Here is a 17,872-nt window from a genome sequence, read left to right as displayed (position 1 = left end):
ACACTCTTGACTCTTTTTGTTTGTTTTCGTTGCCAAATTGGTTCTGGAGCAGTGAGAGCTCAGCTTATTGTTTAATAAACAATTGAACTAAAAGTTTTTCCTGCCTATCTGTTTGACTGACAGTTTTATGAATCTCTGCAATAGCACTGACTTGGAATGAAGTTAACTAGTAAACTACTTTTGCCATGTTGCTGTAGCTCAGCTTGGTATATTTCTCTTCACTACACTTCAGTAGTCATGCGGTAAGTACTGGGAGCTGATGGTAGGTGTTGCGCTCCACTTAGCAATCCATCTCCCAGGGGTTACTTATTTAATGTAGAGTAACTGGTAGCTTAGCTCACTACACTTTCTAAGTAGCTTGCCCATTTGATTTGATTTGTTTAATTGCTTTAAGCCAACATGCAGAAGGTTAAAAAGACAATCGAGGATAATGAAACACAGAAAAGTCATTGACTTATTTCCACACTGGTCCCCTTACACAAATCAACAAATACTGACATAAATACTGGAAGAGATGATGTACAACTAGTCTACAGTAATGTCCATGAACATTCAACTCAGTTGAAATCAGAAAGATGGAGAGAGATGATAAGATTCTTGAGCCTCGTTCAGACCACAGATTTGCGAAATAAATAAATACATATATTTTTTTATAGTCTTAAACGAGCCGAGTTGAAACGCAACCACTTGCAACACAATACCCCAAACTGGTTTGCAACATTATAAAATTGGACAGACCACATCAAAGCAACGAGCTGAGACCGATTGCCGTTTCCACAGCAACGGCTCTTGTCACATCAACCTACTTATTTGATAAGCAAAACTCCAGTCTTTCCTCCTGGATATATTTGGATATATGGTAGATATTCTGCTTTATTTACATCACTGTATATTGTAGAATGTAGACAACCAACGAGCAATTCCAGCACAGTCCCTCCGGGCTATGAGATATAAACAGCAGATGGACCCGTCCCTCCCGGGTATGGGAACAAAAACGGATCAAAAACAATAATGTTTGCATGAAACATCTAACAGTATTTCCCCATAAGATATCAATGTGTTTTGTGCTGTTGTATTGTTTTCCTAAGCTCTACATGTATTGTGTTGTGATGCCATTTGGGACATCAGCGATCTGACTTCTGAAAGGCATCCCTGCGTGATATGGGAACATACTATAACAGTTGCAAGAGCGATAGATAAACAGGCTTGGATCAGTGGAACTAACGTAGTATACTTTAAGTTCTTATTTATTGGTATCGCAATGAAAACTCATGTTTCAAGGTTTTAACATTCACTGCCAGGTACTATGCATCCTTTTTTTTAGCTTCTGTCAAGGTTTTTTTGATTTTTCTAACCTTTTTAAGTAGTCACAGAATATTTGTCTCCAGTATGATGGATCACCTGATGGTTGCTAATCACGGAGGGTTTCACTGTGCTTCCGTGAAGAAAAAATAAAATGTCATCGCGACCTCCCGTTCGCTTGTTATACGCCGTTGAAAATAGCACGTTTCGCCAAAAATACATAGTAAAACACAGTAGCCGAGATACAGAATATTTCCCAAATACTTTAACCAGGAAGTGAATGGAGCAGTAAATATTTGGATCGCGTTATCTCCTGGTTCTGTGTGAAAAACGAAATGTTTTATAATTAAATGAAAATATTTGTTATTAATTATATTTTTTTTACGTAGATTTACGTGATTGGCAGTGAACGGTTGTATTTGCATTAACGTAGATCTACGTGATTGGCAGAGAAAGAAATGCATTCCTTTTTTTTTACATGGCTTTTTTATATTAAAGGTATCATGACATTCATGTTTACACCACATTCAGAGTCTTTGTCCTGGTCCTTCAAACGTGTACAAAACGTTTTAACTGAAAATTCCACTCCAGTGATTCACTGTAGGTGTTTTTGTCTCACATTTCTAAAGCCTTTTCAACTGCAATGAAAAAAGAAATCTTTGCCTGCGGGTGTCGCTGGTGAGGGATTTTGCCTGTCAATCATCGCCTCTGCTCCGCCCCCCCAAAGGAAAGGATAGGGGAGGGGAGGGGCGAGGAGGAGAGTGGGCGGGATTAATTGACTGTGACCTCACTGTCGAAGGGCCAAGCTCAGATTACTTTTCAGCCTAATTATTCAGAAAACCCCAGACCACAGAAAATCCACTGAATGTTCAAAGTTCCGATTTTTTGGGTGTAATTGAGGTCATAAAACCCCCCAAAAAACATAACAAATAAAAAAAGTGAAAATGAATGTCATCGAACCTTTAATGTTATATTAGCAATAGTGAGTTGCTTAGTAATAGTTAATTAGTGTTTCGCCAATTATTTGCACTATCCTCATGGCCTACAGGTTGAGAATCGCTGTTCTAGACCAGTGGTTCCCAAACTGGGGGTGGGGACCCCAAGGGAGGTCCCCAAATAATTTTGGGGGGTCCCCGGATGATTAGCTTAATGTGCTACATTGTTTTCTCACTCAACAGTAAACATATGCCTGCCTCGCAGTGCGAGGCGTTGTGAGCTTGCAAATCTTCACAATATTTGGAACCGAGTCAAACTAAATGTAATGCCTACAATTCCAAGTGCTTGTCAGGGTGGGGGGTCCCCAGTTCAAATATGATTGTTTTGGGGGTTCGCAGCCTAAAAAGGGTTGAGAACCACTGTTCTAGACTGTTTTGCCTCGTCGAAAATCTTTGGTCTGAACTAGGCTTTAGGGGTCGTGTATCGCGTTTCAGTGCTCTTAGCATCCAGCATTTGTTGGTACTAGAGCGCCCTAGGCATCTCAAGCTGAAAATAGTTAAACTTTTGGAGAAAAGTCCTGCTCATCAATGTCATGTCGTCAGCATGCCTCTCTCTCTCTCTCTCTCTCTCTCTCTCTCTCTCTCTCTCTCTCTCTCTCTCTCCGTATGTCACATTTAGTATGTTAGTGTTAAGCAGGGGTGGTTTTAACTCAACGGCGTCTCTCTCCTGTAAACATGCATGAGCGCCATTCAGTAGGTGCATGTTCTCTCTGTGTGTGTGTGTGTGTGTGTGTGTGTGTGTGTGTGTGTGTGTGTGTGTGTGTGTGTGTGTGTGTGTGTGTGTGTGTGTGTGTGTGTGTGTGTGTGTGTGTGTGTGTGTGTGAGTGTGTCTCTCTCTGTGTGTCTGTGTCTGGTGTGCGTACAGGCAGATGGCCAGGTGCACATGCCATAGCTGCGCGGGGTATGTTGTCACGTTTAGTTTGTTGGTGTTCTCACTCTCTCTCCATCTCGCTCTCTATCTATGAATGTGCAATGCATCAATGTACTGTGCGAGCTGTGTGGAAGTGACAGACTTGGCAATCTTAATAAACTTCACCAGTGAGACCAACAATACTTCCCCACAAGTGGTGTTGGTGTAACTAAGAGATTAGATGGAAAATATTTATTTGATTAACCAAGCAATTGTTCACGGCCAGAGGGAGGAGTGAATTGTCATAGTGTAGATTCCATACGCAACACCCTGGATTCAAACCCCGGTCTCCCACATGGGAAGGGACATTAAAGCCAAACATCTTAACCCTTTAGGCTATGAGTCACTCTGCTACACATACACCGGCCTTGTTCTGTATTATTCAATATAGATCCTTTTAGAAGGGTTTAAAGTACATCTGAAGGGGATCTGGGTTATTGCAATTTTAATCAACCCTGTGAAGAGTTCTAATCGGTTCTCTTTCATGATGTAGAGACATTGGCGCAACAGCCTCTACAGACTGTGAGCATAATATGTGGAGTGTCTTTTAATTATTCTTTGTGTATTTTGTCATTTGGTATGTGATATGGACCTTGAGTCTGAAATAAAGATTGAATTGAATTTAAAATTCTCCTCATTTGATCTCAGCTGCTTTGTGAACAGGTTTTTAAGAGAAAACTCTTCACTAGGAGGTTATAGTGTCATGTTGGAGAATACTTTAGATATAATCTGATCAAATTTTCTGAACTCATTTGACTGTTCTAGAGGAGTGGAATAATGAATGATGAACTATGATAATCATATCCACATTACCAAACTTCAAGTGTAAATATATTTTAAGTAACAAAGAAGAGCATTCTACACACTGTTTTAAGCTTACAAGCAGGGGCCATAAAATTAAGAATGACATGCCCATTATTTTAAAGATGCACTCCTAAATCGGCCACTTAGGGGCTACTTTTAGCCTTAAGATGTTTCATGAGTACAGACCCGCAGGATTTTATTAAGCAGACATCACAATCCACGAAGGAATTCCGAGGAACGTTGTCTGTTTAATGAAGTGCTGGTTGTAAGCTCGAGACAGTGCAGAGCCTTTTCTTTGTTCCATAATGGTTTATTTCTTACACACCTGTTTCAAAAACCTTTTTAAACAAATGTGGAAAATCTATTCTTTTTCGTGGGTGTAAATATATTCAGTAAAAACATGTAGCAATATTTTATTATGTCAATATCGAATTTGATCAAAATGCAAGAGCTACATAATGTGGAGAAAGAAAGTGCTCGCATCTCCCAAGTGTTGAAGAATTGCAACGTTGTTAGTAGAATAACAAGGAGTCCGATCAGTGCATGTTGTGTCAGCCGTGTATACTGTTAAAACAGGTATGGTACTGTTGCTCATGAGGAACGCTTGTCTCTGTGATTCTGTAGCACCACTGGTGGCTTCGAACCCCATCCATAGTGGCTCAGCCATGCTGATGCTCCTTTCTGTGGTGTTTGTTGGTTTGGCTGCATTCTTCATCTACAAATTCAAAAGGTATGTTCACTGAGATCAAGCAAAAGGTATATTATTCGCTTAAGTTAAAGTAAGTGTAAGTGTATTCTTTGCGGTTAAAATGTATTCATCTTTATCTTTTGATAGTAATCGTTGCTATACTGTGTAGAGTGTTTGTTCAGTAACAAGGGTCTCCTCGTCTCTCCAGCTCTTTACTAAACAGAAAATATATTTTCAGGTGGGTTTCCAATTTCATTCAATCAGAAGAGAGTACCCATTTTTCAGCTTAAATTTTATAGTGTTCCAGTTCCAATTTTGTCTGCTCATTTCTTTCTGTCTGTATCCTGTATGAGTTCGAGCTCCTAATTGGTTAACATTTGGTATCCCAACCTGAAATGCATTTTCTTCTAATTGAAGAGCTGGAGAAACAGGGTGACCCCTGTTACTGAACAAACACTCTAGCAATGATTACTATCTGAATATAGAGCTATTTAACACTTATTAAAAAGAAAAAAAGACTTGCTGCACAAACTAGCAGTGAGTGATATTATTAAATAAAAATAAATAAATAAATGTACGCAAACCCTAGTGTCCCTATTCTGGGGGAAACATTCAGTGAAAATAGCAGATCTACAAGCTCACAACTTGTCACAATGCAAGATGTTGTGAGCTTGTAGATCGGCTATTTTCACCGAAGGAGAGGAACAAGGAGAGGAACAAATCTTACAATCCGTGATGTTGGTGAAAGCTTACAGTTGCATTTATAGCTCTCTGCTTGCTGTTAGGAAAATCCCTTGGATCCACGTTCAGGCTGAGGACAGCCATGAGAAGGAGCCGGAGATGATGGGCTCGGTGGGACAGAATGACAACATGTCCAAGCTGAAGCTCAGTGAATTCCCCTCCCCAAAAGATCTCATGGAAAAAGACCTGGAGGCCCGGAGCAGAGGTACGTTATCTCCACACAGTTAAATCCTACACTATAGGATTCGTAGTCTGCAAGGACTTGTTTAGTGTAGCTATTTCGAGACCTACAAGTTTGACAATTGAAAGCAACTTTACATGTGGCATTGTGGGGCCTCAGCCAGGGGAAGGTGCCACAGGGGAGAACGAGGGCTGCCTTGTTTTGAAACACAATGGCTTGTTATCTTAATTCCCCTGTTTATCAGAGGGCTCCACATATCGAACGATGGAGCTTTATGGTCTCCGCTGTATTTTTTATTTCTTCTTTCTTCTTCTTCTTCTTTATTTCTTTATCCTTTTCTATATCTTGCATAATATCAACATTAATGTAGCCTATGTGTGACTTTTACACAACTGGCTACCAAATAACAGCACCAAAATACAGTATAGCACATGCTAATTGGCTACGGCAGGTGTTGAAGAAAAAGAAAGCGCCTAGGAATATACGTTTAAAACATAGAAGGGAATAATTTTCCATGAACAGTGCGAGGCTAGCAGAGAATATATTCCATTTTCCAAAGGAGAGTGCAATCCAATTCTATGCATAGGCTACTCGAAATGTCTACCGCAAGCTGCAAATGAATTTATTTCAAATCAGGGCAGTCTTGATATGTTAATGCCGGGTGTAAAGGAGGCCTGTCACACTGCTGGGCTCTGATACCGAGGGGAAACATGCTCATTAATTTTACACCGCCATAAACACTGTTGTTGTGTGGCATTTGGTTTACACCTTACGGTTTTATCTGCATTTGCTCCGGTGTCAGAAGGCTAATGAGGTTAGTTATACATTATAATGGAATCATTTCAGTTGTGTTTGTGGTTGGAATGATGTGACATCTGAATTGAAGTTGGTGGGGACAGCGAGGTTGCTACATTTCCCCTTGTTATCAATGCAATTATTTTTTGTGTGTTTAGAAAAGCCTACAGAGCTGCTGCACTCGCACACTACCGAGATATTGCACTGGCATCTCACAAATGTGTCAGGTGGAAAAGTCGAGGTTTTGTGTGTGTGTGCGGCATTGTTTTCTAGAGCAGTGGTTCTCAACCTTTTCTGGATCAGGGTATACTGTCACGATCCGTGTCATGTCCCGTCTCCCTGTCAAGTATTGTGTCTTCCTTGTTTCTTAGTTTTAGTCAAGGTTTTACTTTACATTTGTGTGCCTACCTTTATTTAGAAGTGTCCTAGAGTTTCCTGTCTTTCCTATAGTAGATGTTGCCTGCCTTGTGGTCTCACAACAAGACATTTACCCACAATTACCCATTGTGTTCACCTGTGTTTAGTTATCCCTATTAGTGTTCTAGCTAGCCTGTCCCTGTGTTGATTGTCAGTTGTTTCACCTCATCTGTGTCCTGTCTCTGTGTCTATTTAAACTGTGCTGTGTATTCAGTTCTTTGCCAGTTCGTCATCGTACGTGGCAGTGAACTCAGTCGCATTGTTCCCATAGTTTGTTCTCCCAGTGTATACAGGTATTTAAAGTTTCCTTGTATAGAGTTAGTTCTGTTCCTGGTTTCCTCGTGTTGGTTTTCTAATGAAACCTCCTGCATTTGAACTGCTCTGCCTTGGCCTGTCTGTCACGTACTTGGGTCCTATACACCACCCGGCCTCGTATTGTGACCAAGCCCCCGGAGCCACGGTAGAACAGTGAAGCGGCCATCGCCTGGTGGTCAAATCTGAGATCGTGCTTGAAACCCTAATGCGCCTGCTTGGTGCTCAAGACTTCCACATTTGGGCACCCAAATTTGGTGCCAAAATGCGGAAGTAGAGGGCTCTTCCGGGTGCTTCAAGCGACCAGTGAGCAACTTTCATTGAAATGAATAGCTGGGGGCGGGGCAGTAGATATATTATAACTCTATGATTGTGAGTTGTGAAGCAACTGCAAGCACCTAACACAGGGCCCACTTGAAAATCTCAAAAGTCTTTGCGGCCCACCCATCTGACCACTTATCACAGCAGCCGACAGGCTACTGTGTTAAGTGGTCCAAGATTTATTTTTTTAATGATCAATCGTTTGATTGTGGTTCCGGCTTGGATCAATGGAACTGACATACAGATCCATCAAAATAAATAAATACGAATATTGTGGAAAAGTTCATTTTCTTCTGTAATATATAACTCAATATAATATGAGCTGTATGCCATAATCGTCAAGATTAAAACAAAAAAAGGTTTGAAATATTTTACTTTATGCGCAAATGAATCTAGAATAAATTAAAGTTAAACTTTTTTAATTACATTAAGGAAGATATTCCACAATATTATTATTTGTTTTAGAAGGATCTGAAGTATACAGGTTATCACAGGTATCACATTGAAAAGTCTTTTATATTTTCACATTATATTAATGCTATATTATCATTACAATTTCTGCGTTTGGCCAGTTATTTGGGCGCCCGCTCGCAATACCCTCACGGCTCACCACTTGGTCCCCGGCCCACAGGTTGAGAACCATTGTTCTAGAGGCGATGTTTTAGGCCCTGCAGGTGGACTGCGTTTGACAAAAAAGTAGCATTGCAGTGTTCCTGACATAGACGTGTGGCCCGCCGGCCTTTTTTCTGGTCACTCAGCACTTTGGCCATTCTTCATTTCCCAGCCTTGCCCACCTTATCCCGACCTTGCTGATCTGAAACAAATAAACTGCTTTTGGGTTTGCCTTCAAAACGTGTTTATTCACACAGGGCAGAGCTGTAGCCGTGCACAGTGGAAATCTTCAGAGTTTCATTTAACTGTGACTGTGAGAGTGTACAAGCGTAACCAAAGGGATCCGTAAGGGTCCATTTGGTTGCAGAGGTACGAATCGATAAATTAACACTTAAGGATTTCAACTGTGCAGCAGAAGTACACAGAGTTTCGGTGTGTAATATATATTGTCACTGTCGGGGTGGAAACCTGGTATGTCCAAAACGGTTACTTTTCAGGAAATTAAAAAAGAAGGAGGAAAAAAACTGTTCCAATGGATCCAGTTAATTAGGAGATTTCGACACAAGCTCTTGTTAATGATTTTCATTAGTCAAACCGGCAGACAGATGTAACGGGTGACTAATAGCATTGATTTATGGGGGGAAAATATGGAGATAGGAGGTTTCCGCCTGACAGTGATGATTATGCTAATTCAAAGGAGATGACTTTATTTAGTTTATCGCATTGTGTGTTTGCATGATCCTGCAGGAGGAATTGGAAGAAGTATGGAGAGAGTGATTACAAGGGAGTTTCCCAACTGTACTAATGTCTGAGACATGCACTGTGTTGCAGAGGACAGTAAGTACAGACTATGGTGTTCAAAATTGTGCTCAAATGGTTTGCTTTGCTGGCATTGTTTAATTAACGCTGATAGCTGCTATACCATTCAAAGTCATGTTTTTCATTTACTCACCTATGATAGACTAATGTGTATTTTAAAATACTTTGTAAAAAAAAAAAGAACTATAATGCTGGACTGACATGTAAATATACAGAATACATCCATAATCAGGAAACGTGATACCTGTGGATGCTTATTGGAAAGGATCATTGGATGCACAGTTGATGGAGATGTGTTAGAGATAGCGTGGCGATGGAACAATGCATTCAAATAAGAATGTTTTCTCAGATGCTGTTGTGAAATGTATACATGTATTAGGCAAAACGTTTAAGGCATATACAGTGAAATTGTGAGTGTTCATTTAACTCCGAGCGTAAAAATCCCCCTGTCAGAGATACATTAACACTCAGACTTTCACAGTGTGGGGTTCTAGATGACGACTTAAAGGTGGTAATAAGTGATGTATTTTAGTTAGAACAAGTTAAATAGCTCTAATATTCCCATAGTAATGATTGCTATAGTGTTTGTTCAGTAACAGGGGTCTCTCCCTGTCTCTCTAGCTCTTAAATACATTTTCAGGTTCGGGATACCAATTTCAACCAATCAGGAGAGAGAACTCATACAGCATATATAGGATCAAATTGAAAGTGACGAAACGAAACAGAAGGCTGACAAAATTGGAACTGGAACACTATTAAATGTAAGATGATAGTGTAAATGGGTTCTCTCTACTGATTGGGTGAAATTGGCAACCCAACCTGAAATGTTCTTCTTTTATAGTAAAGAGCTGGAGAGACAAGGAGACTCCTGTTACTGAACGAACAACTCTATAGCAATGATTACTATCAGAATATAGAGCTTTAACCTTTTAACAAAAACCTTTTAGTTTTAACCATAAAATAAATATCACTTGCAGCACCTTTAAGCCTAATTTTCCTCCATAGCATGCGATGTGTTGTGAGCTTCAAAATTTGTTCTTGTAGGCAAGCAACGCCATTGTGCCATGGAGTATGAATTAAGCATTAAGGATACTGAAATGTACTGTACATACGATAGAAGATGAAATATAAATCTGTACAGTCCACGTTATTTTAATGCAAGACCAATCCACTGAACAGTCCGAAAATATGTTATCCATAACATTTCACTATAATGTATAGTTGTATTATCCACTTGAACCACAGCATCCATATTCTGTGGGGGAACCAAAAATATCCGATCTACAAGCTCACACTATGTTGCACTGTGAGCTTGTAGATCGTCATTTTTTGGCATTTGGTATAGGTGGAAAAAAGCAGTCCAACTACAGTTGTAACTCAAGTCCGTTTTACTAAGACTAGAGGGTTTATAGTGGTTATGTCCACCTTTTGTAGAGCAGCATGCCACAAGTCACCATCAGTAGCCTAACAATCTTTCGGTAAGCGAATATTTATCATGGTGATTTTAAAGTTTATTCAGCAAATGAAATAAATAAACATTATGTCTTATAGTCTAGTTGTGCCGTTGGTAGAAATTGAGCATGATCTATCTATGACATTGTTAATTTTCTATTAGCTTTATGAAAGCTTTTGTTTGAATCACATTTCTTACTGTGGAAAAAAAAATGCCATTTTCAAATTGTTCCAAATAAATGTATTTTTTTATGGAAGTACATCTCTCTGTCATACACATGCCTACATTATGTACCTATGGGAATATGCATTATTCTCTTACTCTGTCGAGCAAGTTGTTGTCTGTCTTCACAGATTTAAACTTTATGAATTCACCTCTCTATAAAGCCTAATTTATACTTTGCCGTACGAAAGCATCACTGGCTGAAAATAACAGATTTTCAACATTAACGTATAGTTGAAAATATAGTTGAGATGGAAGAAAAAGCTATTTTCTGTGGGAGACACTGAGTTATGAAGAAGTATAAATTAGGCTTCGTCCATAACTGCAGCACAAGTGCTTTCTGAAACACACTAACCTTTTATCTGCCATGCAAGTATCACTCCTGACCTTGGCTATTACAGTAGCAGTGGCCCCTATAACAAATTGTTGCTGTCGGGTGGAAACCTTGTATGTCCAAGACCGTTCCTTTCCTTTGTGAGCTTGTTAGATGTGCTATTTTCACTACTTCTGTGCGACATGATGATTGATGAAGTAGGGCATTCATTTTAGAAAAAAACATAGTTCAAATATGGAGATATGAGGTTTCTGCCTGACGAAAATTATATTGGGAAATTGCTGATGTGCATGCTGCACATCAGCTTCTCACAGCAATTTCCCAACTTCAAACTTTTTTCTCAAACCAGATGAAAGTGTTTGCTACTTATCCACTTCATCGTGTTATACTTCATCTCATGACAATTTTGGACTGTTAGGGAACCTTTCACTAACAGAATGTTGACATACCCAAAATAAGGACAGCAGGTTTAAAGTGGTTCAACTTCAACATAATCTAAAGGCACTCACAGCTCAAAGCACAGCACTTACACGATATTATGTTACAACTGGACAGCGAACAAGCTCTCGCTCCTAAATTAGCATCATTCACCCAGTGATCAGAACATTACATTACTTTAAATGATTAACAGTCCACTACAACGGCCGTGCCCACACAAAGCATTTTTTAAATATTTGTTTTTGGGACACGGCCCCTAACACAACACACCATCAAGTCTGCAACAGGTTCTCTCTCTTGCCAATGCTGACAGGTTGGCTGGACAAAGCAAACCAATAGCTAAACGCAGCATACAATATGAAACACCTGTGTGATAGGCTATACTGACAAGAAATATTCCTATTAAAAAAGCCCTCTGATTAACATCAGAGGGATTTTTTAATCGGAACATTCCGCCAGGGGGCGTGGTTTTGATGTCAGTACTTCGGCTATGGATTGTCAAATACCACTAATGACAAGCAATAGCAAAGTGATACAGAAAACACACACGTGCACACGTAAAGCAGTAATGTTTTGGACATTGTTGAAATGGTGCATGTCCAATAGCCTATAACAACATCCAGTAAAAGGGAATATACCATTGAACCAGCAGAACCAAACTGTTTACATGTTGCTGTTCCATTTCAAAGCTTAATTTTCCTTCCCTTACACTTTACTTGTCACTCACTCATACAGGTACAAGCAGCGAAATGTTGGTGGGATATGTTCCGCAAAGACTAGGTAACACATCAATACAATATTAGAAGATAATAGTAAAAATAAAAATACTGAATGTAATGAAATAAAAATACAATTAATAAAAGTATAGATAGTATATAAAAAAGACTAACTTTAACCCCTTCCAAAACCATGTCTAACCTTAATCCCTCCAAAACCATGTCTATAACCTTAAACCTACCAAAACCATGATTAACCTTAAGCCCACCAAAACCATGCCTAAACTTCACCTCACCAAAACCATGCCTAACTATAAGCCCACCAAAACCATGCCTAAACATCACCCCACCAAAACCATGCCTAAATATCACCTCACCAAAACCAAGTCTAACCTTAAGCCCACCAAAACCATGTCTAACCTTAAGCCCACCAAGACCATGCCTAAACGTAACCCCACCAAAACCATGCCTAAATTTAACACCTCTTAAAACATTCTCATACCCCACTCATCAAATATGGCCGCTTGGTCAAGTGTCACAGCCAGGTGTCCCTTTCCGATGCCGTGAATGCCCTCTAATGTCTTATTTACATGCTAGCTAGAGGATACCAATGCACTTCTAGAACGCCCACAACAACTGAAATAGACACCTCAGGCATGTACTGACACATGAAGATGAAATGAGGACGATGTACTGTATACTCGCCATCGAAAACGAGCCAATGTTGCCATTAAAACACTGACAACAAGGGGGATGCGCTGTCAGAAGCGGGCTTGAGCCCTGTGAGGCATCCAAGTCCCCGAAAATCCTCACTGTCAGGTGAAAAGAAGCAGCTGGCGACTCCATGTGTATCAGAGGAGACATGTGGCTGTCAACACCCTCCTCAAGACCAAGGGATTGACAGTGACAGGGACTATATATGCATACATGGGGGGAAATTGGCAACAGCTAAATTGGGAAGAAAAAAAATTATAATATGAATGTGATTAAGAGGCATGGAAGGTCAGAAGAGACTGAAATGTGTAGTTGTTTCGTGTGAAACAAAACAAGGCAAACAGTCTGCCAGTACCCCTCAGGTTTGCCACAGCAAAATGGCCTTTTGTTTCTTTATTTTGCGTATTCTGGTCAGACCACTTTGACACGACGTCAATGGGGCATACCAATGTTCATCATTCTCTGGACTTCCCAGAGAGCCTTTCTCCCATACTCATTGTAAATTAACACTAGGACCTTCCAATAACTGTCCAGGGATTGCATGTGGTCCACAATCAAATCGAACAGTGACAATCGCTAATGGATGATTCGTTGCACACTAATGCCACACTCAATGAAAGAAAAAACATGCTCATCAATTTCACACTGCAGCTAACACAATATTGCTGTGGGCTATAATTGTTGTGGGACATTTTTCATTCAAGGTGTTACCCTGTCTATGAAAGCCTCCTCGAGTGCAAGTAAGTGTATGTGTGCGTGTGTGCGTGTGTGCGTGTGTGTGTGTGTGTATGCTGATTTCCTAGTAGGGAGGGGATAATTAATTTGTTGCACAGTGGGAGAGCTATGGAACTATTCCATTAGAATCACTCCAGGCTACTTTCCATTGTCCTCTCAGTGGGCCCTATGGCATTATGCAAATGGTTGCAAGCAAACTTCTGAGGTTATGCTAAGCAACACATGCTACAGATAAAGTAGGAAAGGCAATGGATTGGACAAATTGAAAACGTCCCTATCAATCAAAAGCCTTGCATTCTCATTTTTTCATCTCGTTTAGTCGACCAGCTCACTATTGTGTTCACTCTGCATTCAGTAGCTGGTCCTTCATCAAGTCTGATGATTTGCTAAGTCAAATGTCAATAACTGCTGAACTTTGGAACACCTTCCCAAGAGATAAAATGTAAAAATGCACGACTCGAAAATTAATGGTCTCATATGGCTTATGAAAAACAGCGGGCTCTACTTTAGAATCTAAAGTAGCCTAGATGGTTTGCTTAATTTGGCAACTTTTATTATCTGGTGCAAGATACAAACAAAAAAATATCAAGCCACAAAATAACAAGCCACAGAATAATCACATTATGCGTAATGAATGAGTTTTCCAGCCATTTGGCAAATATAAAAATGCCGTAGTTCACATTTTAAACATGTAATTTCTCCCAATAAACACCTGCCTCAAGTATTTTCAAGGAAAACATCATGCAAATACGTACACAGTCCAGTCCTATTAAAAATAAAAAAAAGTCCTATAAACAACAAGCACAGAATAAAAGCACATCTTCTGATAATCGGTCTTCAGAGACCATAACAGATTTCTGCCTGATGGAGGACGTTATGCTTGTTTATGCCTCCGTCTCGATCCCATTGAAGAAGCATGAGGAAGAAGCTTCCAGTCAATTTGTCTTACTCACGTCTGATGCTGACAACACTTAAAAAGGAAAGTTTGATGAACAATAACTTCAGCGCTTATCCCTAAGAGACAGTGGCTGACCAACCAAAGGCAGCCCTAGCTCTGTGCGTAGGTAGAGCCTTGTTGTCTGTGTGTCTCTCTCGCAGGAAAGGAGACAAGCAGATCGGTAGCCTTTTTGATGGTTTTCCTTGAAGGTAAACCTCGTTCAAACCAATGAGTAACCTCTTCTGAATCACTGTAACCTAAGCAGCAGACAGCTTACAAGACATTGCTATTGTCACAATAGATACAGGGCCCAGACTGAGAGTAACTCCACAACAGAAAGTAAAAGAGAATTTGTACACAACTTGAGAGGAAAGACATGCGTGTAGCAGGCTACAGGTGCATCTCTTTGTTGTTATGAATAAATGTCAGATACAGTTCAATGCCATGGGAGGTACTCTTGAGAAAGCTTCAAGGATTTTGCTGCGACCTTACCCTCAGGTCAGTTTGAGGAAGCCGTCATAAAACAGAACATAAGATTGGGATTCTTGTTTGTATTGTGTGGCAAAATATTAAATCCATTGTGCCATTATAGATTTTCCACTTTTACGTGTTTGCTGCGATAGAGCAAGTGTTTGCTGCATTGCAGCTTCTTATTCAAATAAGATTCAAATTGTGTTCTCCTTCCAGGTGCAACCATAAATACGAGACAACCTGTTTTGTTTCAAGAAGTCTACTCAATTTGGCTTTGCATCAGTCAAGGAAATAATCTGTATCAGTGCAACACTGATACAGATGCAAAATACACTGTATGTTTGATGAGGGTTCCTACCACAGTATAGTACTGCTTCTTCGAATCTGTATAATGGGTAGCCAATGCTAGCCATATACAGCCAAGAGACACCGTTGTGAAATGGGGTATAAATTATGTGTTAACTTGTACAATGTAACAGTACACAGAAAAATCTTGAGTGTTAATTTCCCTCTGACCCTTATGGACCACACTTTCAGAGTTAAATTAATACCCTGGATTATGCAGTGTGTTATTTAATGTAATGCCATCAAAGTTCCTCCAGTAAATCAGGTCTGGCATCTCCCTATATCACTTTAAACTACTGCTCTTATGTTTGTTTTGACGTAGTACATCAGATTTTACTTTACAATGGGGCAGGTTTTATGAAATACACAGATGTGGGACACAGGTAGAGTCCTCCTTGGTTTCCTATTACAAACTCGTGATAAGATTACCAGATTTTACAAACAGTAATGAATCTGGCTCATTGTCTCACACCAGATAAGGTGTGTACTGTGTACGTAGTTAAAATATCTCCCCATCACAAAAGTGAGGCCAGAGACCAGAAACGGAGTCATAGCTTGAAATTTTACCATAAATCTGTTTTGTTCTGCTGTTTTTATCTCTTGGAGAAGACATATTGCTGTGACCAGCTAAGACAAATAACCTCTCCAGCTCCCTCATTTTCGGGATTGTACAATATTTACATGAATAGATCAATGTCCTTGCAAAAATACATGTATTTCAAGTCAAAAAATTGTCCCCCTTTTCGAGGCGCAAGTATAAATCTGTACACTCTCCTCGGAGGCTTTGGGCTGCACAGTGTGAACTGGTCCATCCATGCATGGGCAGGAAAACACTCGAGACCATTCACTGAGACCACGGTTTCATAGCTTGCTGGAAGTAACTGCCAAAGAAGATGTATTGCTTTCGAGTCGGCCATAGACTCTCAACATTAAAACACATGGGGCGCTTCATCAGAGAGCTTGATGTCTGTGTGAGATGGCAGGTAGCCTGGCGAGGGAGAAGAGAGAGAACAGACAGTGGGGGAATTTTATGTAGCGACATTTGCATACGGGCGTATTTTCACATGCAAACACATCTATCTTGAATGGTAGCAGGCAGCTATATTGTTTAGCTGTGTGGGTAAAAGTATAAATCAATCAATATTTCCTTTGATGAAAATGCTTTCAACGCTACCTTCCTGAAGCACTAATTAATTTATCGGCACCAAAGAACTGCTCCTGATACTCTCTGCACATTACCTCACGCTGGTGAATTGTTGAGTTATCTGTGATTTCTAAAAGCATGTACCGTTAAAAAAGAAGGTCAGCAACTAAAAACTAAAGTATATTGGCAAAACATATCAATACAATGATATACTTGGGGCACAATATAATTCAACAACAAAAAACACTGAAACTTTTCCAAAAAAATATTGAATGCTGTGTGAGAACTGATCGGGGTATTGCCTGTATTATCCTCTGCCGTACGACAGCGTCCGGGACGAAAATAGCAGATCTACGAGCTCACAGCGCACTGCATCGTGATTCGTCGTGAGATATTTTTTATTAGGGACACCATCGTACGACTAAGTATAAATCAGGCTTTAAAAAAAATCTGGAAATAAAAGAGAGACTCCTTGTACCTATACTTTGTGAGTCCAACTTGATGTTCACATGTTCTTGCGAGGTCACAACAGCTCCCCCAGGGCTTGGGATGGCTATAGAGGTCACTGCTGGGATGACCTCTTGTTCTTTTTCTGGCTGCTCTGTTGTGTATGTATTGATGCCAGGAATCTTCCTGCACAGTGGAGAGGAAAAAAAACAAACCTAAAATGCTTGGAGCTGAGAAGGCAGGGTGATGGAGGAGAGTGAAGAAAACAACTCAGTTTCACTAAGGCCATTCACTAAGCATGAAAAGTGTAACATTCTATTTTTAAATGGTGTGGACAGCAGAGCATTGCTGGAAAGCCACTGCGTTTTGTATTCCATAGGGCAGTGCTCTCTCACTTTTGACATGGTGCACCAGATCAGTTTTTCATTCTTCATTCCATTTCTACTTTTGACATACAATCTTTCATTTGCAATTTCAGATGCCGCTTCATTGGTGTTGTTCTACAGCTCATGGTGTTTTTTCTGCTCCCGTTTACGTAAAATAATCCAGTCTCCCAAGTGTCATGTTTGACTTCCAGTAAGTGAAAAATAACATTTTGTCCATTTGTAATGCGTTATTGTTGTCGAGTGACACTTTGTTGCCAAAGCATAAAATCACCACTAAAGCCCTGTTTTATATTTAATAGTACAACAGTGTTGCACAAAAAAACGAAATGTTAAAATAGCCCATCTATAAGCTCTCAATATGTCGATGCGTTGTGAGGATGTAGATTTGCTATTTTCACTTGTGTGTGTGTGTGTGTGTGTGTGTGTGTGTGTGTGTGTGTGTGTGTGTGTGTGTGTGTGTGTGTGAAAATGTGTGAACAGAATTAATTTTTTTAATCTTTAGAAAATCTTAACAATGTAGGGAGCCAGGTTGAAAGTGCTTAAGATGATTCAAAGATGCTGACTACTGTCCGACTAGAGCGTTTTCCTTTGCCAGAGGGTTGTAGAGGATGATGTTTATACCACGTGAACCCC

At 40.0% G+C, this 17,872-nt stretch overlaps 1 protein-coding gene and 1 pseudogene across 2 annotated transcripts in view; one reads left to right on the top strand and one right to left on the bottom strand.

Moving 5' to 3' along the window:
- Positions 1-8,927, top strand: part of LOC308100602 (VPS10 domain-containing receptor SorCS3-like) — a gene marked incomplete at its 5' end in the record, with an annotated part of 53,882 nt that extends 44,955 nt beyond the window's left edge. The window contains 3 exons of the mRNA XM_080449669.1: positions 4,636-4,741; positions 5,485-5,645; positions 8,826-8,927. Coding sequence (XP_080305795.1) covers positions 4,636-4,741; positions 5,485-5,645; positions 8,826-8,890 — 332 coding nt within the window. The 3' untranslated portion in view covers positions 8,891-8,927. The remainder of the gene's footprint in view (positions 1-4,635; positions 4,742-5,484; positions 5,646-8,825) is intronic.
- Positions 8,928-15,799: 6,872 nt separating this feature from the next.
- Positions 15,800-17,872, bottom strand: part of LOC308100601 (VPS10 domain-containing receptor SorCS1-like) — a 52,821-nt pseudogene continuing 50,748 nt past the window's right edge. Inside the window, exons 26-27 of the transcript XR_013934986.1 lie at positions 16,885-17,039; positions 15,800-16,250 (exon numbers count right to left, since the gene is read on the bottom strand). The product of XR_013934986.1 is annotated as a VPS10 domain-containing receptor SorCS1-like (transcript). The remainder of the gene's footprint in view (positions 16,251-16,884; positions 17,040-17,872) is intronic.

The sequence above is a fragment of the Gymnoscopelus braueri genome (genome assembly GCF_963280865.1).
Source record: "Gymnoscopelus braueri genome assembly, chromosome: 14".
In the NCBI taxonomy this organism is placed as follows: Eukaryota; Metazoa; Chordata; class Actinopteri; order Myctophiformes; family Myctophidae; genus Gymnoscopelus; species Gymnoscopelus braueri.
This window is presented reverse-complemented; position numbering and strand designations above follow the sequence as displayed.